General features: G+C 49.1%; 1 protein-coding gene and 1 non-coding gene across 18 annotated transcripts; both read left to right on the forward strand.

The window, feature by feature from the left end:
- The first annotated feature begins 586 nt into the window (after positions 1–586).
- On the forward strand, positions 587–16,879 carry FAM60A (family with sequence similarity 60 member A). Of its 17 annotated transcripts, none has more exons than XM_040697049.2 (7): positions 1,648–1,829; positions 4,883–4,999; positions 8,870–9,020; positions 10,890–10,989; positions 12,005–12,131; positions 13,545–13,695; positions 14,558–16,879. In XM_040697049.2, the coding sequence occupies exons 2-7, from the start codon at positions 4,915–4,917 to the stop codon at positions 14,718–14,720; spliced, it is 777 nt and encodes a 258-aa protein (XP_040552983.1). In that variant the 5' UTR covers positions 1,648–1,829; positions 4,883–4,914; the 3' UTR covers positions 14,721–16,879. The 17 variants fall into 17 exon arrangements, with proteins under 17 accessions (XP_046795153.1, XP_040553001.1, XP_040552983.1 ...); XM_040697053.2 differs by having other exon boundaries at positions 8,873–9,020; XM_046939181.1 differs by having other exon boundaries at positions 1,648–1,746.
- Positions 16,880–17,645: 766 nt separating this feature from the next.
- MIR1593 (microRNA 1593) lies at positions 17,646–17,735 on the forward strand. Its single transcript, NR_035079.1, has one exon. It is a non-coding gene; the product is annotated as a microRNA 1593 (primary transcript).
- Positions 17,736–24,083: the final 6,348 nt, after the last annotated feature.

Raw genomic sequence — 24,083 nt, forward strand, 5'->3', positions numbered from 1 at the left:
TCCAGATTAGACTCTTTTGGCCTGCTCTGAGTTCAGTACTATTTTTGACTCCTCATCTTCCCCACACTGTGGTCAGGCACAGAGTCTTGCTGATGCTACAGGGCTTGCCGTGGGACAGGGGTACAGAAACCTCCAAGAAAGTCTATTAGCTATCTCAGTAACTTTTGTTTCCTTTCCAAGTTATGATTATTTCCATTCTCAAGATACAGAGCAGTCCCACAATGCCATCAGTAAATGCTTCAAGCTAAAAGAGGGGAGATTTAGATTAGATGTAAGGAAGAAGTTTGTTACGGTCAGGGTGATGAGGCACCGGAGCAGGTTGCCCAGAGAGGTGGTGGATGCCTCATCCCTGGAGACACCCAGGGTCAGGCTGGACGGGGCTCTGAGCACCTGATCTACCTGCGGGTGTCCCTGTTCGCTGCAGGGGGGTTGGACCAGATGGCCTTTAAGGGTCCCTTCCAACTCAGAAGATTCTATAATTTGATCTTCAAGGAAACAGGAGATGTGCCAGAAATGAAAGGTTTGGACCATGCTAAAGCACGGTATTTTGCTCTTTGGACTTCTGTGCCTTCAGACTTCCGTTTTCCTCTTCAAGGGCCAGGGAGGACCGGCCAGCCCCACGTGGGAGCAGCAGAACGCTCGGAAACTCCAATCCTCCCCAGATGACTGCCCTCAGCTGCTCTCAGTATCGCGGGTTAGCAGCCCGTGTTCTCCACTGCGGCCGTTCAAGTCAAGGAGGGCACCGGGAACTCGGTGTATTCAGCGGACGGTGCTTTCAAACAGGGGGGTTTGGGTGGTGCTGCGTGGAGCCGGGAGTTGGGCTCGGTTATCCTTGTGGGTTCCTTCCCACTCAGGATATTCTGAGATTCTGATTCTACGAAAACGCTGTTAAAAATCGGAGAGAATCAGTCCGTGGACCGAAAAAGAAGAGAGGCGATCAGCAGCAGACGTACAAACCGAAGTTGCCGAGAGCGCCGGTGGGCTCCTCCAAAGTAGTTGAGCTCAGCAACAATTATCCACGCGTACTGTGGGAGAACAACTGGCAATAGATACGGTGCGTCCCGCAGGCTGGAAGTGATCGGGATTAACCGCGTCTCCAAAAGGGAGGCAAACGGCGGTCATTTACACGACAAAAACCCAACGATCTCGCGGCTGAGCCCGGACACCGGTGAGGAATGCGCCCCAACGGCCGTGTTTGCGTAGCGCCGAGGGAGGAAACGGCCCGCGATCGCCCGGCGTTTGCGAGCGAACGGCGGCGGAGGCGGCGGCGGAGGCGGTACCTCACAGCTCCCGCGCCGCGCTCCGGGGGCGGGAGGGAAGCGCCGCCGAGGCCCCGCCCCCGCCGCAGGGAGGCAGGTGTCGGGCCCCGCCCGCCGCGGGGCTGGGGGCGGGGCTGGGGGAGCGGGCCGCGTGCGTGCGTGCGTGCGTGAAGTCACCGCCGCCGTCACGACGGGCGACGCCTCCCTCGTCCCAGGCTTCCCGCGCGCCTTTCTCCCTTAAAAGGACAATGGGGCGCGCGAACGAGAGGGCTCGATTGTTGAGAATGGAGCCGTGGGAACGGCGCGTGCGCAGAGCGGCGGGCGCCGAGCGGAGGGGCGGAGCGGAGCGCGAGGGGGGGGAGCCGCCAGAGCGGCCGCACGGGCTGGCGGCAGAGCGAGAGGGGAGGGCGCGCGCGGCGGCGGGAGCGCCGGCCGGGACACAGCGCGGCACAGGGCACGCGGTGCGGGGCTGGTGTGCGGGAGCGCGGTGAGTGAGTTCTCAGCGCTCCGGGGGAGCGGGGAGAGAAGTGCGGCCGGGAGGCGGCGGGAGACTTCGCGTCCGGAGTTTCTGTTAGTATCTTTTTTTTCTTTCTCACTCTCTCTCTGTTTTAATTCTTTTTAAGTCTTTTTTTTTTCCCCCGCCAGGCGGTGGTTTGCGCTCAGCGAGCCGAGCCCGGAGCCGCCTGTCGTTGCCCGGCGCAGGTGCGGCCGCGCACACCTGTGGCTCGGGGGCCCTGACACGCGCTGCCGGGGCGGGGGCGGAATCCCGGCGGCACGCAGCTCGGCTCGGCCCGGCCGGGGGAAAACAAAGGGCCGCCGTGTGCCGCCGGCGGGCCGGGGCTCGGGGCTCGGAGCGCGGGGAGCGGCCCGCGGGGGTCGGGAAGGACTTCGGGGGAGAGGCGAAACTTCGGCCGCTCCGCGCGGCGCCGCCGCCCCCCCGCCCGCCGCGCCCGCGGCCCCGGAGCCCCGCGCCGCGCTTTGAAGCGCAACTGTTGCCATGTTTGAATTACGTCAGGGCCGAGCCATGAGGAACCCGCGCGCACCGCCCGGGGGTGGGGAGGGGGCGCCGCGAGCCGCCCGGCCGGGGGGCGGCCGCTGCCCGACGCTTTGCGCCGCGTGCTCCTCGCGCGCGGGTCCCGCCGGTCGGGGGCCGCCCCTCCCGGCCCCGGGCGGCGGAAAGTAGGTCGGTCGGCGGCCCGCCCGGGGGGGGGCCTTTGTTCGCGGCCGGAGCGCGGCGCTGCCCCGCGCGGTGCCACGCGGTGCGAGGCGGAAAGCGGCCCCGAGCCCGCTGCCGGGCTTCGGCGCCGTCGGCTCCTTCGTCCTCTCCGCGTTCCGACCCGGCTCCGCTCTCATCCTCGCGCGAGCGCGTGCGGCCGCGGGATTTAAAGGGCTCTCCGCGGCGCCCCGGGCCGGCGTTGCGCGCCCGCTTCCGCGACCCCCGAGAGAAGCCGGGCGGTGCCGCGCCGAGCGCCCGCGGCGCGCGCGTGTCGGGCCGGCGGGGGTGCCGCGCACGGCCGCCGCCGCGGCGGAGGCTGAGCCGTGCGCTCGGGCGCGGACGCCACGTGCTCGGCGCCCGAGGTGGGGCTGTCAGCCCCGCACGGCGCACGTGCTGCGGAAAGCCCCTTGTCGGCGGGGCCGGCTCGCTGTGTGGTCCGCGATTTTCTTAAAACTGAAGAGATGACGCGAGCCCCGGAGCGGGCGCCGCGCCGGACGGCTTTGTGCCGGCGAGTCCTTGGGGGCAGCCGAGCGTTCCGGGCTGCGCGGTGAGCTGCAGCCGTGAGGGATTCAGACGCGCCTCTGGGCTTGCGGCGCCGCGCTCCTGCAGGAAGCGGGCGGTGAGCTCCTCGGCCCGTGGGAAAAGTTCCTCCCTGCCCCTCTCCCAGCCGGGGGGGATCTCTGGGAGCTCGTGGCCGTGTGCAGCTCTCCCTGTCAGAAGAAAGCACCGCTCGCTGCTGAGGAAGACGTTAAGAGTGCTGGAGCGTTCGCCCCGGCTACATTAAACAGCGTTAGAGCTGCGACGGTTTGCTTTACTTGTGCAGAGCAACCGTGTCACTGAAGTGCTTTGCTCTGATTCTCGACGCAGCTTCTCTTAAATCCTCGGGGCGAGCCGTGCGTGCAGCTCCGCTTCTGAGCCCGCTGTGTCCTGGAGCTGCCCCTATGGGACGGTCCAGAAGGAAGCAGCCCCTCGGCCCGGGCTGGGAGCGGTGGCTCAGCAGAACGTAGGGCTGGGACTCCATTTCGTGAGCTTGTGAGTTTCTGTAGCGTGTGCTCCGTCCAAAGTCTGTGTGAAATGACTGCTGGTACCGCTTAAAGACATGGAAGCGTCTTAGTGAAGTCACTTCACCTCTCCTATTTCTGTTGCAGTCCTCATCAGACGCGTTAACCTCTCAAGAGAATAAAACCTGCTTAGTGTCTTGTGATCCGAGCGTCCGTGATGCTCTTCCAGCAGCAGGTGGTTGCTGGCAGCGCCTAACAGCTGCACTGCACCCGGATAAGCATCAGAGACAGAACTCATGGAGCAGCTCAGGCTTTCCTCGCGGGGCTCCTGCTTAGGCTGAGCGTGGTTTTAGTTTTGCAATAGGAGTTTCGGGGGGGGGAAGTCCTCTTTGGAAATGGAATGTCTGCAGGTGGGACAGGTTTGGGTTTTCTTTTCTCCTTATGCAGATCTTACTGATTACTGTTTTCATGCTTTGGCCTATCCCTTCTGGAGCGGTAACCGCACAGCAGTGTGCAGGAACGCCCAATCCCTCAGCCTTTCACTCTTTTTCTTTGTGTAAATGGATCAGGTTTGCGTTTCCCATAGCAGATCAGCAGGTCAGCGGGCTCCTCTGCAGCTTGGCTACCGACAGTTTCAGTCAGGGTGGCTGTGACCTAGCTTGAGTACTGTGGGAGTCTTAAACAAGGAAAAGCGATGTCTGGTTTAATTTCAGTGCGGCGTGGGAGTCTCTGCCAGTTGCGTCTGTTATGCTGAGGTCTCACTGCTGCACGACGGTAGCTGCAGACAGGACGGCTGTAAGAGCTGCCTCACTGATTTAGCTGAGCTTATCAAGTTAGAGCTCTGCAGGGTGCTGCTTCGTCCTGGTGTGCCTGGATTGTAGCAGTGGGCGAACGCCGCTTCGCTTCCAGTAAAGTTTTGGCCAGAGAGAGGAAGGGAAGCAGAGAGGGAAAATATGAGGATATAGGGGGCACAAACAGTACAGTATGTGAAATTCTAGGGTTCTGGTTGCTGGAAATCTGTCGCTCTGGTTTGAGCTGTAAGGACAGATGTCAGTGTTTCTAAATAACAGATTTCTGTAAATGTGATTTTTCTGTGGTCCGATTTATAACTTCTATTCCTAAGTTTCTTTTTAGACCACGTAAACAGGGAGGTATGTTTGCATTGAGTCTGTGGTACAGTTCTGCTCCTCTGCTCTTCCGTCCTACAGCTGATTTCCAGCAGAGATACAGGAGAGATACAGAGATTCAGGAGAGAGACAGGCCTAGGAGTTATTAGCTAGGCAGGCCCTTCCACTTCTGGCACCCCGTGCTGCTCTGGAAGTGTTACTCGTGTGTGTACATGTGCCTGGGTGTATGCACTTGCCAACACAGAAGCCAGAGTATGTGTAGCCTTTCTGTATTTCAAGGTGCTGGGAGCTTTGGGTTGCACAGAGAGTGAATGATCCAGACCAGAGCGAGGAGACGGGAGAAGAGAGAGGTGTGGAGCAGTCAGACTGGCGTCCCTTGGCTCTTCTGTAACGTGGGTGAGTGTTTTCTTTCAGCTCCGTGAGAAGCAGGTGAGCGTGTTCCTTCTGAGTGGCCTGATAATTGTGTTACAAAGGGAGACGTGCCTGCCTTCTAGGAATTCCTTCCTCTCTGTTATTACAGATTTCTCATTCTTCTCGGGTGATCAAGAAGAATGTGGAGGAATCTGGGAGGGCAAATGAAAGCAGCTCAGCTTTTGTTAATCTGAAAAGTTCAGAAGTTCTTCCTTGACTTGAAACCTTAACGAGCATCTGAAGCAATGCCTTTTAATTTAGATCGTCGCATTGAATTTTGCAAAGAAAACTGAGTCCCAATTTCTAGTCCTGACAGGCAACAAAAGCATGAAAGAATTCTCACACTCATAGGATGCACGCTGCTTTGTACCAGCCTTTCACAAACGTAATAAGCAGGGTGTGTTTTTTCTTCCCCGCCTACTCTGCTGCTCTCTGCTCTGCTCTGAGCTTTCTGCTGTTCCTGCAACGTCAGGGCAGAGGTACGGGGAACGTGTTCCTTCCGTTTGGGTTGCTAATACGGGACAGCAGCTCCTGTGTTTGCAGGAGGAGCGGGGATGAGGATCACTTTCTCTGTGAGGTGAGGGAGCAGCGTTCATCTCCCGTTCTGCAGACTGATAGATGTGCCCCACTAGGTTTTCTGTTTTTGGGTTTCTGTGTTTGGTTGGTTTTGGTTTTTTTTTGCTGCTGAGTGGTCCCTTTCATTCCTGTGCAGCTGCTAATTTAAAAGGTTTCATATATTTAAAACACCTTGTTTTAATTTGGCAAAACTATCCTGTGTGATACTTCTAACTTCTATGGCGCTGCTTTCCCACCTAGCTTCTTTCTATCTGTGCCAAATTTCACGTGGTTAAGCTTCCACAGCTGAGATTCAGGCATTACAGTAGTAGGAAAGCTAGCCTGTGTGACACCAACTGGAAAATGCAACTCCCTGCTTCTCATTTGAGATCTATCTACATTGCAAAGCTTCCAGTTAAACCTTTTAAATGGCCCAGTCGCGTGTCCTAACTACACCTAAGACTATAGAGAACTAATGCCAACTCCAGCACTAGACAGACTATTATGGTTTAGAATGAAAGTATCCCATCTCAACTTAAGGTTAGCAGTGTTGGTAAGTACTTGTAGACTTAAATGCAGTCTGCAGTAGCTGTTGAGCTGTGCAGCTGTCAGAATATTTAGTGCATAATGGTCAAATGGCCACTGGTGAGGATTAAATGGGGAACTGGACTGACGCCTTCCATTTACAACTGTACTTGTCAGAGAAATGTGTTCTACTTGTGGTTTTGCTACTAGCTTTTCCCCATTCAGGCATGATATATGGTAATACCGTTACTGCCCATTCATCAAGTGGGAAACAGATGGCACTAGTTTCCCTTCTATTGAAAGACTGTATTGAAAGGCTGCTCCTGCGAGAATGGCAGCAGTGATGCAAAACCAAATATTTTCAGAATAGATGTGTCCGATGCCAGCCTTTGCCAGAACATTAATTGTAAAACACGCATCTTATTCTACTGTGATAGAAATACCAGCTAGTGGCAGAGACCATCTCATCAGTGTCTGGATTTCTGGAAGAAACTGGGTTAGAAAATGAGTCAAATAGCTGAGGTCAGTTCTGTGTCTTGCCCTGTAACAATCAAGATGCTCTTGCTGCTTAAGTTTTGTAGCTCTCGTGAACCTTTTGTCTGCAGTTATCTCTTGTCTGTCTAAAGAAAAGCAGCAGATCACAGATCAAGGTAGTCACGTAATCTGAAGTCACTGTTTAGTAGCTAGAAATTCCCCAAGGAAGGTGCTGTGCTGTTGGATCTCGAGAGGCTTGTTAAACGTGGTATACTTGAGAGGCATCTGTGTGAAGGGCTATGCTGCGTGCTGAGAAACAAAATCTTAACCACAAACTCTTAAGTGTCTGCCTAGACACTCCTTTGTTTATTTGTCTTGACAGTCCAGGGATACGAATTCGATCTCCTGGCCAGTGCTGTGCTAATAGAGGGAGTAGAGAGTCTCACAGGAAGCATTTGGGGTGATGCTGCTGGCTATGTGCAGTAGTCATCCTTGGGAGGACGTGGCTTGAGGTGAGCTTGTGCTGCAGACATGCACAGAGGAGTGCGGTGCTTCAAATGTATGCACAACAGCCGTGTGCTAATCTAGGTTGAAAGGGAGAACATCCCGAACATCTCCTCCATCCTTCTCATTATTCAGCTTGTGCATGTCCCTTCCCTTCCCTCTGTGAGGGGTTTGGGCACAACCAGTGCTTTTTGCTTCAAATTTCTACTGTCCTTTGCTGCCTGGGAGTCTTGGGCATTTGTCTTGCAGTGCCTGTATGTCCTCATCTTCCCCCGTGGGGTTGGAGATATTGCTGGAGTTAGTCCATGTGGAGGACCATGTTCAGGTCCGGGTGGTTGATTCGCTGACTTGCTGTGATCCTGCAAAAATGCACGGGGTATTTATCCCTACGCGTAGCGCCTGTCTGTCAGTAAGGTAAGCATGATGCTAGGTGGTGGTGTTTTCTGGAAGCATGCAAGTCTTCCCCTTGCCCTGCTGTGAGTGAAGATTTGGGGGCAGGCCATGTGCCACCAGCATTCCCCAGTGACGAAGCTGGGTTTACTGGGGCATGGCACTCCCTGGGCCTGCGAGGCTGCTGGGAGTTCCCATTGACCGGGTTCTCCCACATGTGGTAGAGATACTCTCCAGAAAGCCCTTCTTGAGCCATCCGACCTCTCAATAGATGTGGTGGGGAGAAGTTGGTTTTTGTTGTTAGCTTCTACAAGACTTGACCGTTTTGTTAGAGGAAGGGAGAAAGCTGTGTTATTTGCATGGCTCTGTCTCCTTTCAGTTCTTAAAAGCAGAAGTTCTCAGCAGTGGAAGCCTGTTCTCGGGGAGCTTCCTGTCACTGGTGGGCTGTCCCCTCTGAGCAGTTTGCATGTGATGGATGACAAGTGTCAGAGGCCTTGCTACAGCACGGGGTTGGCTGGGCATGCCACGGTCTGTTCAGACAGAGCCCTTGGAGCAGTCCCTGTGTGGCCATGACATGGACTCTGTGCAGCCCATGCGGCCAGCAAGGCCTTTGTGCGCGTCCTGGCCCCACACCAGGAAAGCTCCTTCATTTGGTGCTCTGTGGGACCTGTGTGCCCTCTGGCAGCCTTTCAGGCTGGTCTTGAAGGCATGATGCGCTGGTGAGCGCTGTGGGCTGGACGCGGGGAGACCTTTCTGAGCCTGGGCAGTGGGGTGCCCTTCATGGAAGTGTGTGTAGGTAAGAGCTTTTGCTGCTGTGGAGGCTGCTTGTCTGGGCCTGGCTGTCAGGAAGAGCTCCCCAGTGCTGTGCTCCACTGAGGGCTGGGGGGGCCCCACCCTGCCGCTCTTAGAGCGGCTTTTCAGGTATGTCTGCCCCACAGCCTGCAGGTATGGCTGCAGCTCGTTTGAAGTGACTCCTACTCCCTTTCAGCACGGCGGGTTTGCAGCGAGGGTGGCTGATGACGACAGCCTGGTTGCTGTGACCCGCGGCTGGGGCGGGTTGGCATGGCTTGTCCTGCAGCCCTCTTGGCTGCTGGAACGCGTACGGCCCTCCTGTGCCGCATCTGCACCTCTGGGTTATGCTGCTGCTGTAGGTGTGTGCTTGGAGAACTGTGCAGCCGGTAAGCTTGTTGCAATGGGTATTGCTTGATATTCCAGCTGTTGTTCGCTCTTCTGTAAGATAATAAAGTGTAGATTAGGTGCATCTGCTCTTCGGAAGCAATACAAAATAGATTAGGCCAGTACTCTTATCTGTCCTGAATTACAGTGTTGGTTTACCCAGTGAATCACGCAGGTTTTTCTTTCAGTATCAAAAAAGTGATAAGTAACACCAGTTCCTGTTTGTTTCAGCAGGCTACAGCTGGGACGAAAAGATGTTTGGCTTTCACAAACCGAAGATGTACCGGAGTATAGAGGGCTGCTGTATTTGCAGAGCCAAGTCTTCCAGCTCTCGTTTTACTGACAGTAAACGCTACGAAAAGGATTTCCAGAACTGTTTTGGGTAAGACTTCCTTCAGCCAGCTCTGCACCACTCTGTGTTGATCTCTGAGGCGCACACCTGATGCGCTGTCAGTTGAGGTTGGCTTGGGTAGGGGGAGGGGGAAACCCTCAGCCTCCTTGTGACTGTCTCACTGTGGGACTGGTCCCTCTGCTGCTGCGTGTGGCGTTGCTGGGTTATCAGCCCGCTGTGGCTGCTCGTGTGAGCTGCAGCAGATGACAGCATTGAAGGCTCTGGCCAGTTCCTTCTCACCCTCACAGCATGTGCAGTGACTTGGTCGTGATCCTTAGAGGTGTAAATCCTTGCCCAAGGTGGAAGGCGGCACGGATCTGTGGAGGCTTTTGGTTATTCTGGAGGTTCGAGGACATTAGATAAAGCTTGTACCTTGTTTTGGCTATTGGTGCTGCTGTTCTGATAAGGCTTATTGAAATTTCTCGTTGGAAACCATTCTGATGAAGAGTGAGAATTAATCAACTTTCCCATTAATCGGAGCTGTACCTAATGTTGTTTTGGAAGCATCAGTAACAAAAAGGAAATAGCAGTGATTTCTTGTACCAGCTGCTGTGGCCTTTTAACTTTTTGGAACTTTACAGTTCTGTCTAAATACGTGTCATTGAGTTGTCAGCGAGGCAAATCCTCCTGATTACCTCACTAAAATTTCAAAATAAACAGCTTCTGCTGTTGTAGTTTTCCTCAAAATTATTTTCCCAGGAAAAAAACACTTCGTCGTTATCTTCAGCTTTTTTCCTTTCAGTCTCATTGGATTTGACTCATCAAACTCTTGGGCCACAGTTGAACTTATATGCACTGTTAAAAACTGTATGTGTTTTATCAGTACTACTTGTCTCCAGCATTTAACTTCACGTGTGCAAATCTTTTCAGTCTTTGCGAGCCTTTACCTTGTCCCCTTTCCTTCTTCTCCCCCACCCCCCTTTCTAGAAACACGCTTTTCATGTATGGTTTTATGGTACTTTGTATTGACCGTGGCTTTTTGTTCATAAATCTGATGCTGACAGTTCTTGCTCTCGTAATTCTTGCCTGCTGTCCTTGGCAGTGGGAAGACTGTGAAGGCCCATTGCTTTTTTTTATATATATATAAACAGCAGTAAAGAAGCTTGCAGAATACCGGAGCTTTTGGTCTTGCGCTATCTGAAATATGTTTGCCAAGGTGAAAAATGCAGCCTTAACTCTGAACAAATAAGGGCTTATCTGAGCTTGCCCCATCCATCTATACATGCTTCAAAGTCCTCTCATTTAAACAGCTGGAAAACCTGACTCTGTGTCCCCCTTTAGTGTGGATTCCTCTAGTGTGGATTAGCTGTAGAAATGATTTCTGAAGAAAGCTCGTTATAAGGAAGCAAGTATTGCTGTCATTCCACTGACTGCTGTTTCTGAAACTCTATCCTGCACGTATGCAGCTGTGTGTTGGATGGTATTTGTTACTCATCCTTGAAACTCTGTGAGAAAGCCAAGAGCTGAAAAAGCTTTTGTCAGATCTCAGAGTTTTGTTTGCTGCTTACACTCAAGGAATTGGATTATTCCCTCTCCAATCAAATCAATCCAATCACTGAAGCTGTGGTTTAAAAGAAAAGAAGGCAAACAAAACATAAACAACAGAAGGTAATGGGGCTGGGGTTTTTTTTAGCCTCCTTCTGGCAGCAAATTACAGTGCCTTTTATTTCTATGTGGAATAATGTTTTTCTGAAAGTGAGACCTGGTCTTCAAATGGCACTGATGGGAGCACCCCAGATCAATTGTCATGCCTGAAAATCAGCACTTGAGAACCCTTTCCCGTGTGCTACTGACGCTGTTATTGCATGATTGTTTTTATTAATTGTTATAAAGTGATTTCTTGCTTTTCATTTTTACCAGGCTCCACGAGGCCCGCTCAGGAGACATTTGTAATGCCTGTGTCCTTTTGGTGAAAAGATGGAAAAAATTGCCAGCAGGATCCAAAAAAAACTGGAATCACGTTAGTTGATTTATCTTATTTCTTCCCTGCCCCCAAGCTAACTTGTCTTCTACTTCAGTCCATCCTACGTCAGAGGGGAGGCACTGCAAAGAGTTTAGGGTTTGCTATTTCTCATGTGCTTTCCCTCCCTAACCCCGGTGTTTCTAAAACTTGCCTGGAATATTTCTTGTCTTTGTTGGACTTACGTGCAAATTGTGATTGTGCAAGCCATGGATGGAGTCGCAGGCTAAGCTACCTTGTATTTCCTTGCTCTCACAGTTCATAACTTTGTCCAGGAGTCTCTTTATGACATTCAAAGCGTTACAGATTTGGCCTCTGTCCAAAACTGGTCACTTTTTTTAATAGCTTGAACAAGCAAGGTGACATACTCCAAGCAGCACACAAATCAATGTGGTTTAATCAGATAATTAAAGACTAATACCTTGCAGCTATTCCTGCTCATATGTTCTGTTTTGATCTGCCTAATTTAGTTTGGGCCTAGGGCTGGTAACATGATCAGGATTCTTTGTGTATGTAATAATATTTATAAAGGAAGCCTTGGTGAGAACAGGATCCAGAACTATGATGGTTACTAGCAGAGTACACAACTGCTTTGGTTTAACTAGGCTGTCTTTGAGCATCTCTACAACACCCTGGAAGGAGGTTGTAGTGAGGTGGGGTTGGTCTCTTCTCCCAGGTTTCAGCCCTGGGACAAGAGGAATGGCTTTAAGTTGTGCCAGGGGAGGTTTAGGTTGGATATTAGGAAGGATTTCTTATAAGGAGTGGTGCTGCAGTGGCGCAGGCTGCCCATGGAGGTGGTGGAGTCACCGTTCCTGGAGGTTTCAGTAACTGTGTGGATGTGGCACTGAGATGTGGTCTGTGGGGATGGGCTGGTGTTGGACCGGATGATCTTAGAGGTCTTTTCCAACCTTAATGATTCTATGAGCACCTTCAGCTAAATCAGTGCAGACATCTTGACAAAGGCAGTATCTGGGCATAATTCAGGATCACTGTGTGTGCATTTTCTGTGTTGCAGGTGGTAGATGCCAGGGCCGGACCCAGTCTGAAAACAACACTGAAACCAAAGAAAATGAAAACTCTCTCTGGAAGCAGAATAAAGAGCAATCAAATCAGCAAGCTGCAAAAAGAATTCAAGCGGCATAGTAAGTAGATCCAGACAGATTCTGATTATAAACTTTGGCTTCCCCTAAAATAACTTCCTGCTAACTGACCATGCTGAGTCACCTCCTGGATTCAGTTGTGTTCTCTGTTCCTGTAACCTCTTGTTCTTGTGTTCTCAGTGTGGCTGGGGAGGGGGTGGAGTGAAGGGGGAGACTGTGTGCAGGATGAGTGTCTGAAGGGGGTTGGTTTTGTCAGGTGGAGAAGTGACAAGGAGAGGTTAGAAGCAGGGCTGGAAGGGGTAGGCAGTTGCAGCTTATGTCATTTAAGTGTGAGATATATCTCTTGGAAGAACTTATTGGGCAAGGCTCTCAACGAAGTAGAAAGAGATTTCCCCCTGTTCTCATTAGCATGCTCTGATAGTTTTCAGCACTCTCTTCTCAAGAAAGGCTGCTCTGCTGATACCACTGTCAATCTTTTCCTTCCATATGTTTTCAACCTAGGCTTTCTATTTAGTCTATGTTCTCCCCCCCAGCATACACACACTCTGTAAGTTCCTGCTGTGTTCCTCTGTACAGTTTCCTTGCACCTCCTGCCAGTATCAGTGATTTCTTTCCACTAGCATTTAGACTCTCAAATAGATATGGATTCATATCTTTCCCACAAAGCCATCTGTCAGTAATGCTCTAAATATGTCAGCAATCAAGGATTTTTCCTCTAAAGCAAACATTTCAGCTTCTTAACTGTTGTTGTCTTGATCTTCTCTGTTTTCCATCATTCTACCTGACCTGAAGGAAGTGCTCTCAGAGGAACAAGTGAAGGCCTTGACTCAAGGAGCTTTCATCTGCTCATCCAACACGCAACAGTTAATTCTTATTAATTGTGTTACTGTAGGTGGTAGAGCCAGTTAAAAAGGAAGCTAGCAGTATTGCTATTCACGTGTGCATCTGCATACCTGAAGTTGATCGCTCACAGTTTTGCCCCAACTAGAGCTTTATGCTACCTAATCCATTGCACTAATCAGAAGAGCTTTGCGGGATTTTAAATTAATGAGTAAGAAAGGAGATGTGCAATGAAGGGCTGTATCTGAAGCAAAGATCCTGACCAACTTCAACACTGTTTCAGCTATTACAGAGAGGAACCAGGATCATGTCTAAAGCGTAGCATGCTGTGCAGGCTGCATTTGAGAGCTAGGGACTCTGACCCTGAACCTCTTTGCAGTCCTTCACACGCAGGGACCCACTCCAGTCTCCCAGATGATGACAGATGTTCTTTCAAGGATCTTTTGAAGTAGGCAGGGGCAAGTGTGAAAAATGGGTTACTATTAGGCTTCTCTTGTTAACTACAAAAGTCTTTCCCTCTGGCTCCCATCTGCATGTGACCTTTTGAAGTGAGGAAAAGGATGAGTTGCTGCATGTCCTAATTCTTGCATTTTTTTCTTCCCCCACACGTTGCAGACTCTGATGCCCACAGCACCACTTCAAGTGCCTCCCCAGCTCAATCTCCCTGCTACAGCAACCAGTCTGACGAGGGCTCTGACACAGAGATGAGTGCTGGGTCCAGCAGAACACCGGTTTTTTCCTTTCTAGATCTCACGTATTGGAAAAGGTAAAATGAAACAGAAGGTGGACTCGGTACAGACAGCGGTTTGTTTCGTATTCAGTGATCAAGGCTGCTTCCTCAGGAGCTTCCAGGATACTGCTGCTGCTGAACTTGTGTTACAGATATCATTTAAGTCACTAAGTATTCTACAGCGTCTGCCTTACTGGAAAGGAACACTGTGTGTTCAAGGCTTTTTCCCCTATCTCCCTCCAGTTCCTAAACACTAACGTGCTATGTGGAGAGATGTTGTTACATTTTGGGGAGTAATGAGCAATATTCCGAGTGTCACTGACTTGAAACTGTGCTCTGTAGATGTGACATGTTGCCATGTACATAGGTTACTCTTAGCTTGGCAGCAAAACATAGCATTACATTTAGTTGACCTGTGATGGTGGTCATTTAAAAAAAAGATTGAGAGGAAAAGCAGAAGGCTTTCTTGGAGCTGATAGGTTTGTTTTATTACGTGTTGTGACACACTAATCCCTTGTTTAGCTAATTGCTGTACTGGAATTGCTGCGACTTTGCTGCCTCCTCTCAAATAACGTTTTTAAATGCATTGTTGTCAAGGTTAGCTTAGCCTAGATAGCTGCGTGTCTGAAATTTCCCTGGGAAGCAAAATGGGAGACTTAGTTTTGTGTAGGGATGAGGTTTTTTTGTGTATGGTGTTATTTGTTTGATTGGTGTTTGTTGTTAGTGGTGGTCTTTTTGTGTTTTGTTTTTCCTTCCCCAAAATGATGATGTGGATTTAGACGTTGGTTTGCCTTCTCTCTCTGGACAGCCTTGTCCCTCCTATCATAGCCAAACAATGTTGAGGCTCAAGGAATTAGTGTCACAAACTATCTGCATCTCTCCTTGCTATTTCTTTCAGGCAAAAAGTCTGCTGTGGAATTATTTACAAAGGGCGTTTTGGGGAAGTCCTCATAGACACTCATCTCTTCAAACCTTGCTGTAGCAATAAAAAGTCTGCCACTGAGAAGCCAGAACAAGAAGGACCACAATCTCCAGCAATCTCTACCCAAGAGGAGTGGTGACTTCCTTGGAGAGCTGCAGACAGTTACACAGATCCTCTATTCTCTGGAAAAATACTAGAAAAGTGACTCTGTTCACATTGGACACCTGCTATGCTGCCAAAAGACTATTCCCTAGAATTGTTTTGGGTTTTACTGCTACAATTCCACAAACTCTGAAGCTAGTTTGTATCCTTTCAGAAAGACTGTACATAATATTTAAGATGCTATGGAACACTTAGTGAAGCTGAATGCTGCTGCAAGGTTGTCCCTCTTATCTTTCCCTCCCACTCCCTTCACAAGTGAACTTGAGGATGGGGTTTTGTATATTAAAGTGTATGTAGTTCATCTTTCTGTATTGAAAGAAGCGGTGGATGTAAGGGTTTTTATTTTTTTAAGTTGGTTGGTAACCTCCCTTAAATCCCCAAGAAAATATTTCATTCTTTGACACGTATGAGATGAACTAATACATATAAATGTTGTCACCTCTCTGGTTGTATAAATATATATATTTTGAAGGTGTGGAGATCTCACCCTATACTACTGACTTTGTAAGAAAGACAGATATGTGACAGACTGTTGACTGCAGACATCTCTACTGTAAGTGATAGCTATCTGAAAAAGCCTCCCAACAACAGATACTCTTAGGGAAGGGGTAGGAGCACTTCCCTTCCCAGCTAAGAAGGGAGGAGGAGGAGGACTGGAGGACTTGCCTGAGAACTGAACACAGTGAAATGGATGGGGGACTCTTTTGTTGTTGTTTTTAACCTAGCAGCAGACCCTCTGGGCTTTGTGTAGAAACTGACCGGTGATTAGAGGAGGACCAAGAAAACAACCCAATGCCCAAGTTAGGTGTAGACGATGGCCAAAACCAGATAACTGCTATATCTCTTGGCCCAGTGCAGCTAAAATGTGACCACAAAAAAAGACTTCTTGCTGGTTTCAGGCTTGACATAGGACCAAGCCACTTGCTAAGCAAGTTAGGCTCAGGTCTGGGGACACAATCTGATTCCAACCTGTGGTTTGGATTTACAGTGCTTGTTTTGGAGCCTCGCAGCTTCTCACCAGCAGATCAAGGCTTTTGTAAATACTGGACTTCTATTAGGATTGGTGCTGTGCTGAATAGAGGCAGCTCTGTTTGCATACGTGATTTAAAGATGCTGTTTCCTCCACAGATTCCCAGCTGAACTTGTGTGCAAACCAGTGCGATGTACCTTCAAACTCCACTTTGCCTTTAGGGTGATAACAGCTTCCTGGAGGAGTGTGCTGCAGTTTTAGTTCCCTTTTGATTCATGTTCCTTTATGAAGGTTTAATTTGTGTAACTTGGGAATTATGCTTTCTTTGTTTGCTTTGGGGGGAGGGAAGGGATTTTTCTTTTTACTCTTTCTGGGATGTTCTGCAATGGATGCTACAAGCTTTCCTTGTTGTGTGAGTCATCCGTATAAAACTTTGGTGGGTAGGGCTTAGGACTGGATTTTTGTGTAATCTCACTTCCTGAAATGGGAATAGTTAGCAAATGAAAATATAGGTAGGAAAGGATATGCAGGATTTAAGAGGAGCCTCCATCCTCAAAGCTGTTTTTTCCTTTCTCCCTTCTGTTGAGTAGTCCAGCCTCTGAGGAGAGGACATCAGAAGAAGGCTTTGACTTATCACAGCCTTACATCTTATAGCTTTCATTGCTCTCTTATTGTGTTGTTTCTTTTCTAAGCTCCCTGAGATTCTGAAGGGGAGACAAAGCTATATGCCTTGCTTTTCATCTGCAACCAAATGAGTGGATACCTGTATAACTGCCTAACGAGGTTGGTCATGTCTGATAAGGGCTTGAGCAAGAGTACTGGCTATTTTTGCAGACACCTGCCTTTATTGGAGTTCGTTTTCAGCATCAGTAATTCTGTACACCTGAGGCTGCAGTACTGATGATAGGTTGTGCTCTGATACGGATCATCTCTTCTTCTGTATTTATTTATTTATTGCTAGATTTCAACTGCCAACTGCTTCCCCCACTCCCTCCCACCTGTTCCATTCCTGGTAGTAATGCAGAATGAACTGTATGTAGTCATGCACTTTGTATTAATGTATTAGAAATCTATGGAACCTGTTTTGTACTTTTATACTGTTCAGACACTTGTAATCCAAACTTTTTTTACTAGGGTAATGAATAAATTTAGACTTATTTAGAAAATGAACTCTTGTTTATTTAACCGTCCACTTAATTAAGCTTAGCGTTTGAACGAGCCCGTGCATTCATTTGCCTATTGGAACGAGACTTCAAAGCTTGCTTTTTTAGAGGAGGGAAGGGAGACGACACTTCTTTGCAACGAGTCATTTTCTAATGCTTCTAATGCAAAGTTTTCTAATGTAGAGTTTAATTTAGGAAGAGGAGCGGAGCAGGGGAAGGGTGCAGTGCTTATTGTGGCGGATAGCTGCTGTCCTGGGCACTGTGCTGTGTAACAGCCGCTCCTTTTCTGGAAGTGGGTGGTGCTGGCTGGTGTTCTCCAGGGCCTTGCTGTCTGACAGCTCACCGGCATCCAGCAAAGCCAGTGGAAGCAACGGCATTCAGAGTAAAGCGCTGACAGCGTGTGGGAACATCTCTCTCCAGATCCAGCTGAGGCACTGGAAGTAACGAGCATTCCTGTGCTGAAGTTGGAGCCTGTGGTGTTTCTCCCCACGACGGGCGGAGTCAGCTGGATGAGCTCCAGCAGTCTGGAGGGAGCATGGTCTAAGGCAGGAGCTGGCAGCGAGTAACGGTGCTTAGACGATGAGTCTGTTCCCGGACAATGGAGAAAGCCTTAAGCTTAATGGTGTACTGCAAGAGCTTGTTCTGGACTTCAGTGGAGGAACTCTTAATTTAGTCCTGATGATATGTTGGCTTTTTACTATAAATTAAGCGAAATGATATCCAGAGGTTCACATTGAAACAAACTGTTCCAGTGGAAGCTCCACTAGCTCATGACTTGAGTGGAACACCATCTGATTTGGACACGCATGATGTGCTACAGGTGCGTGTAAAATCAGTGTGTATCCCACTCCTTGCCATGCCCACCTTTCCAACTAATGACTTCGTTACCCTGCTGCCGCACTCCCCTGCCTGCCGATGTGTCAGGGTAACCTCGGGGTGTTCAGCAGCAGTTTCAGTGTAGAGGTCTCCTAGGAAGTGGATAAACCTCATGGAGGAGTGCAGCTGGGGAGGAGCGTTGCTGCTATTGGAACAGGGGGAAGACAGGACTCACCATGGGACAGATGTCGTTCTAATCTGTACCACGAGGAAGTTTGTGCCGCTGAGTCTGTAACCTGCCTTCTGCGTAGATGACAGTCTAAAGTTGTACAAAAGTTCAGTTTTGATATGAAAGAAAGAAGGGAAGTTGGCTCTGACTGGTACTCACAGCACCTAACACGCAGGCTGTGCAGGTGAGGGCTGTGAGGAGCCAACCACGTGACTACACCGGCGGAGAGCTGCTCGGGGCCGGGCGAAGGCGGCGCGCAGATGGCGCCTCCCGCCGCCAGGGGGCGCCCTCACTGCCCGCGGACGCCGCGGGACGCGAAATGGCGCCACGCCCGCCCGGCTGTGGGGCCCGTGCTTGTCCGGCCGCAACGTGGGAGGAAGGGCTGGCGTGCTGTGCTGGTCACCTCTGGCTTCTGCGAGTTGTGCTTGGACCGCAGGTTTAGCCAGGAGAATCTTCACGTTCTTTCTGGTTTTGGTGTTGAAACGTGTAGTAGGATCTGGTTCTCAAATTGCTTTCCATCCCATTGATGTGTTGTTGAACAAAAGCCTAAGATGATACTCTTTTTTTTTACAAGGAATACCTCATCTCCTGGGTAGGCTTGTTACCAAATAGCTGTTGTGGCCAGCCAAGAGAGCCACCTGATGGAGGGGCTGGGAGTTACAGAAGGCTGGGCTGTGCTGCTGCCGCCTCTCCTTCAGACCGGAGGAAGGGAAGCGTGCAAGAGAATGACCCACAGGTACCATATGCCACCTGGAGAGGTGGGGAAACAGGCAGGACATGTAGTAGGGACAAGCAGCTCCTCTTTTGCCCAGATTACTATGCCCCACCAAGGTGTGCTTCAGCTGTATCGGTAATCTTACTTGTAAAGAACAGACACCCATGGGAGCACTAGGCTAAAGGCCCATGGAATGTGAGACTGTTTGTGAGTTGGGTTCTGGCCGACTAGTTGAATGTGAGCCAGCAGCGTGCCCTGGCAGCCACAGGGCCAACAGTGTGCTGGGGTGCACCAGGCCCAGCGCTGCCACCAGCCAAAGGAAGGGGCTGTTCTGTTCTGCGCTGTGCAGCCTCACCGCGATGTGGTAGGAGCGGCTGAGGCCCCTTGGTTTGCTCAGCGCAGAGCAGGGGAGCTGAGTGAGGGGAGGCCTCACGGCGGCCACAGCTCCTCACAGGGAGGGGCTGCGTGATAAAAGTTGGAAAATGGTAAGGGGAGAAGAAAAGGAGCAGCGCTCCCAGCCTGCTGAGCAGATGGTGTAAAGCCTGTGTGTCGGGGAAGGATGTGGCTGGGTGGAGAATGTTTCCTTTGGATAACTTCAGCTGGCCCTGCTGGCCTGTGTGGTGGACATGGAGCAGGCTGTGCTCACCCCCTCTCCATCTCTCCCTGTCACCTTCACAGAGCTTCCCCAGTTCTGGAGGGCAGCTTGAGGTAGAAGGAGACTGGCTTGAAAACATTTGAAGACGAGGGAGATACCGTTTTGCATAGGAATTAAGATGTCTGTAGTTAGATGCCTCTCTTCAGGGATGCTTGTTCAATGATGTGTTGTTCCTCCACTGTGGAGGGTAGAATTCCTAGCTTCACACAGTGCCCTCTCACCCATAGGTAAGCTGTTCAAGAGGCTGGTGCCACTGCAGCACCTTTTGTCCTTTGGCTACGATCTAGTCTTTAATGTGCATGAGATGATAGACAAAAAGGCAGAAATATTGAGATTCTTATTTTTTCTGAAATTTGAGGGACCGGAGGAACTGTTAAAATAATAATTGAAACTCGTATCTGAGAGTTATCATCTAAAATGCCTGAACGGTAGCAAAATTTCTTCCTTGGTGCCTTTACACGTAACTAGAAGGGGAGTAAAATGTAAGAACATAGAAGCATTAGCTTTCATTAAGCTAATATTTTCCTGAAGGACTTCTCAAATCTTTTCATGTAAACTCTTATGGCTGAGTTTTGTAATCTGAAAATAAGTTCCCCTCTGTGCTGATGCCAGGCACTTAAGGTCTCAGACCATCAGCACTCCAGTCAGTCAGCTTTCTGGTTAAAGCAGAGTCCTAAGATCCTCCTACATATTCTAATTTGAATTTGCATTTTTTTTTTCGCTTTAAGTGTCTATGCTTTAAAATACATGGAGTGGTTGAACGGAATTATTTGTGATGTGCACGCTCTGCAGGTTTGCAAATAAAATGCAAATGAACAGACACTGTATTTGATTTGTTTCTTTTTGCCTTAAAGCAGATCTGATCCTGATGGGTGCTGAGGACATTCAGCGTCTTGCTGTGAAGATGGTAGGGAAGTCTCCGTAGTAGGGGAAGAGGGTATATACGAGGTGGATGTCAGTACAGGGCTAGCACCAGAAAGCCATCGAGCAGCCACAGAACAAAAATGTCATGAGCAGGAAGAAAAGGATAATGTTTGCAGCCAGGCAAAAATCCATCCCAAGCCAGGGCTCACATGTGTTCACAGCTACAAATTAACCTTTACTGACAGGAAATTCTATTTACCTCCCTCAGAAGTTCATAGGGAGGTGCCTGCAGTGTCCCAAAAGAACAAGAGTCATGTTCAAGAGGTTTGGTTGCCTTGCTAAGGAACTAAGAGTAAAATTAGTTTATCTAAAGGCAGAGCTCCACAGTGTTTGTATTTCCTTGTAATGCTTCATTTACATCCATCTCACGTTGGTTACCGTTATCTGAAGGAGGCAGTTGTAGAGGATTTGCTGCCCTTCTGCCAGGTCTGCTCCCAAACATTTGGAATGCGGATCGGTGCAGTACCGCAGCAGTCAGCAATGCTGCAACTCCTGAGCATTTCACCTTCTGACACCTAGGCCGTAATTGCTCTCTGATGACTCTGCAGATCTGCCTTAGTTTGGCTCTCTGCATTTATGTGCCCCTAAGAGATGATCTCTGGGCTCCCCTTCTGCTTCCAAGGGAGCTGGCAAGGGACCGTGACTTCTTCCCCACCTTTAACCATGAGAGAAATTGATCTTACACCCACCTACAGCCTTTTGTCAAGCTTGCTTTAGTGCGAGTGCACGTCAGGACATAAATCAGGAGCTGGGCTTTGCTGCTGCATCGAGGGGCTGTGGCATCCTTCATTTCCCCTAAGCTGCCAATACTCCTTCTGTGATTTGTATCTTCCAGGAGTGAAAGTGTAGGGCATGCAGGAGGCGTGCACAGCATCTATTGCTTGCGGAGCCCGCAAGTATCAAGGACCAAATCCTGCTTTAGATGCAGGAGTCAGAAGAGCCTGTTCTTTCCATTGGGAGCAGATACAACTCAAATGGCTTTGTCAAGTCACCCTAGAAAGGAAAACAGTGAGCTCTGGTTATGCTGTACCCTAGCTCTCCCTCTCTTTCTCTCTTGTCTTTTCAAATCTTCGGAGCAAATGGAAACTGGGTACAGACAGAACCCAAATGGATTTCAGTAAATGAAGACCAACCAAACGTGGCTCTGAAGGGTGAAATGGAAAAGAATAACTTTTCTTGATGCGGAGGCGATGAGCTTTCTAAATGTGAGCTATAACATTGGTATAATGAATTTCCCATCACAGAGGAAAAATGCACCTTTAGGAAAGGTCTGACAGAATATGCATGTGAGTGGGAGGGAGCGCTAAATGGAGAGCTGAGAAATGTACGGACTTCAACAGATTTTCAGTGGTGTTAGCATGCGGTAACCATCAGTTATCACTTTTGCTTCTTTGTCAGCAGATGGGAGGCAGTTCTGCTCTGTCTGTGTGATGAGCTCTCCATGCAAGACATGTTTGCTGTGCAGGCACTTTCTCCCCTTTGGGAGGCAGCTCTGCCTGGCCTCTTTTGGTTTATGCAGGCAAACCTGCAGCTATTGTCAATGCTGTGTGAGTGGGCAGCACAGACAGGGCAGTCAGCTCTGTTCCGTCCACCTCAGCTCTTCATGGCTTCCTGCACTGCTGGAATTGGGCTAAAAGCAGCAATGTCTGCGAGCTTCAAGCCACCAGGCAGATTTCTCTTAATGTTACATCTTGGAGATTACGTCCCTTTGAATGGACCAAAATAAAAGGGCAGTGTTTATGTGAGGGATTATCCCTTCTGGTTGCCTGTGGCTGCGGGGGCCCTGCACGGGTGACCCGTGTGTCCCCTCCCTGCTCTGTGCTCTGTGATGGGAACGCATGTGGGACTCCAGGCTGTACACATTGCTGCCTGCCTCCCTGTTTGGCAAGCTGCTGCCATGTTACTGCCCACGTTAATGAGAAGAGAGCTCAAAACTGATGCTGCCTGTGCTGCTTTTGTCAAACTGGAACAAAGTGCAGATTGCTTCTTCCTGTTTCACGTTTTCTCCTCGTGCTGTAGTCTTCGAGGATGAGTGGTTATTTGAAAAGGAAGACCACGGATCTGATTTCTGTTTACGTTCAGATCACAGCACCCTGTATTAATGGCACAAATGGGCTTTAAAATGGCTATCACTGTCACATTTGCTAAGGGCTATTGGCAGTACTGTGAGATTTAATAATAAAGGATTATCCAATTTGATAATTGGATACATTTTCTGGAATCCCTGGAACTAAGAAGAAACTTTGAAATGAAGTATTATTGCAGTTTTTCTAAAAGTTGACTCTGTTTTTTAATTGAAATACATGTAAATGAAGTGAGGGCGTTGGCTGTCCATTGCCACGTGCTTTCCACCTTCGCCCTTATAAATGCATTGTTTGTTCGGAGCAGCACACCACAGCGTGAGGCTGTTTTTCTGCCATCTATTATGAGCTGCAAATTCATCTACACTTCCAAATGAATTGAGAGCTCATGCCCAACAGAATAAATAAGGTGTTTGGCTCTTTAAAAAACACACTTATCATCACTTCTACCTGCCTTAGAATCTGGATAGCGGTAAAAAAAAAAATGACTCAGGCTTCAGTACATTCATCTCATAATTTATAGTCACTCACTGGGCTAAATGTGTTTGAGGGAAATGAAATGTGCGAGTGACAGGCCTCATGACTATGCAGCAGAGTCTGAAATCTTCACACTGCAGTTTTAAAGCACGCGTGTTGGCTCACCGCTCTCTATGATCTACTTAGAAATCACTGTCACAGCTCTTATTAACGCACGCGGTAGAAAATAGAAGTATAATAATTTCAGTCAACTTAATCATTTTTAAGACATTGCTTTTATACTTCCTATTATCGTATGCAAAACGGCCAAGTCAGTTCCACTTAATTTATTTCATATGTTATTCCATCAGCATCGCAAATAGTTCATTGCTACATCTCTCTCCAAATAATGAGTTCAGGGCATCTTTTCTTTTGCAGCACTTCATCTGCATGCTGCGCACTTCATCTTGCCTAATTGTCTGATGAAGAAGGGAAGCAGGGAGCCCAGGGCTGCTAAAAAGAAGCAGCGTCAATGAAAAAATGCCTGACACAGGTGTTACTCCCTGGGGACAATGGGATATTTGGAGGACAAACAGAGAAGGAAGCAAGATGAATCTAATCAGCTGATGATTAAAGGAAAAACTTGTTTAACTTCTGTCCCTCGTCAGAGTGCTGCGCATCACCGCAAGCGCTCTGTCCTGGTGTGGGAAACTTCCTGACAGCCACGAGATTCCCATAGAAGGTGCTGGATGCAATTTGTGAAGCTATGTGCAGTTCTGCACTCGCGGGATTTGCTGGAGAAGACGTCAGCAGGGCCTTAACAAACCACTCGTTAGCTAACCAATATGCTTTTTAAAAGTCTAAAAAAAGCTGAAGATTAACTGGAAAAGTACTAAACGTGTCTTTAAAACTGGAGTCAATTTGATGTCTTCTGCACTTAAGCGTGTGTTTTGCTGGGCTGACAGCACAGTGGTCACATACAACATACCTGCTCAGGAGTGCCCTCATTTCTTCTTCGCCTACCAATCATCTCCATCTGCAAATCGTCTTCTCAACTAACCAAACACGATACCAGTGTTCAAGGGAAATTCCCATGTGAAGTTCTGTTCAACTGCCTGTAGGCTTGGACGGCATTCGTAATTACAGCAGTAACGTCAGCTACGTATGAAGGAAAGTTAGAAACGTTTTGTAGCCCATTAGACAGCTGTAATTTTTCTAAGTGAAGGTAAATAGAAGTTCGGAAGAAGTAGTTGTATTATGATTAGTTGTGAGAAAGGTCTCTTGCTGGTGAGTGGAAGTTTCATAATGTTTTCCTTATGTTATTTGTGAGG

This window comes from Gallus gallus, chromosome 1 (genome assembly GCF_016699485.2).
Source record: "Gallus gallus isolate bGalGal1 chromosome 1, bGalGal1.mat.broiler.GRCg7b, whole genome shotgun sequence".
NCBI lineage: Eukaryota > Metazoa > Chordata > Aves > Galliformes > Phasianidae > Gallus > Gallus gallus.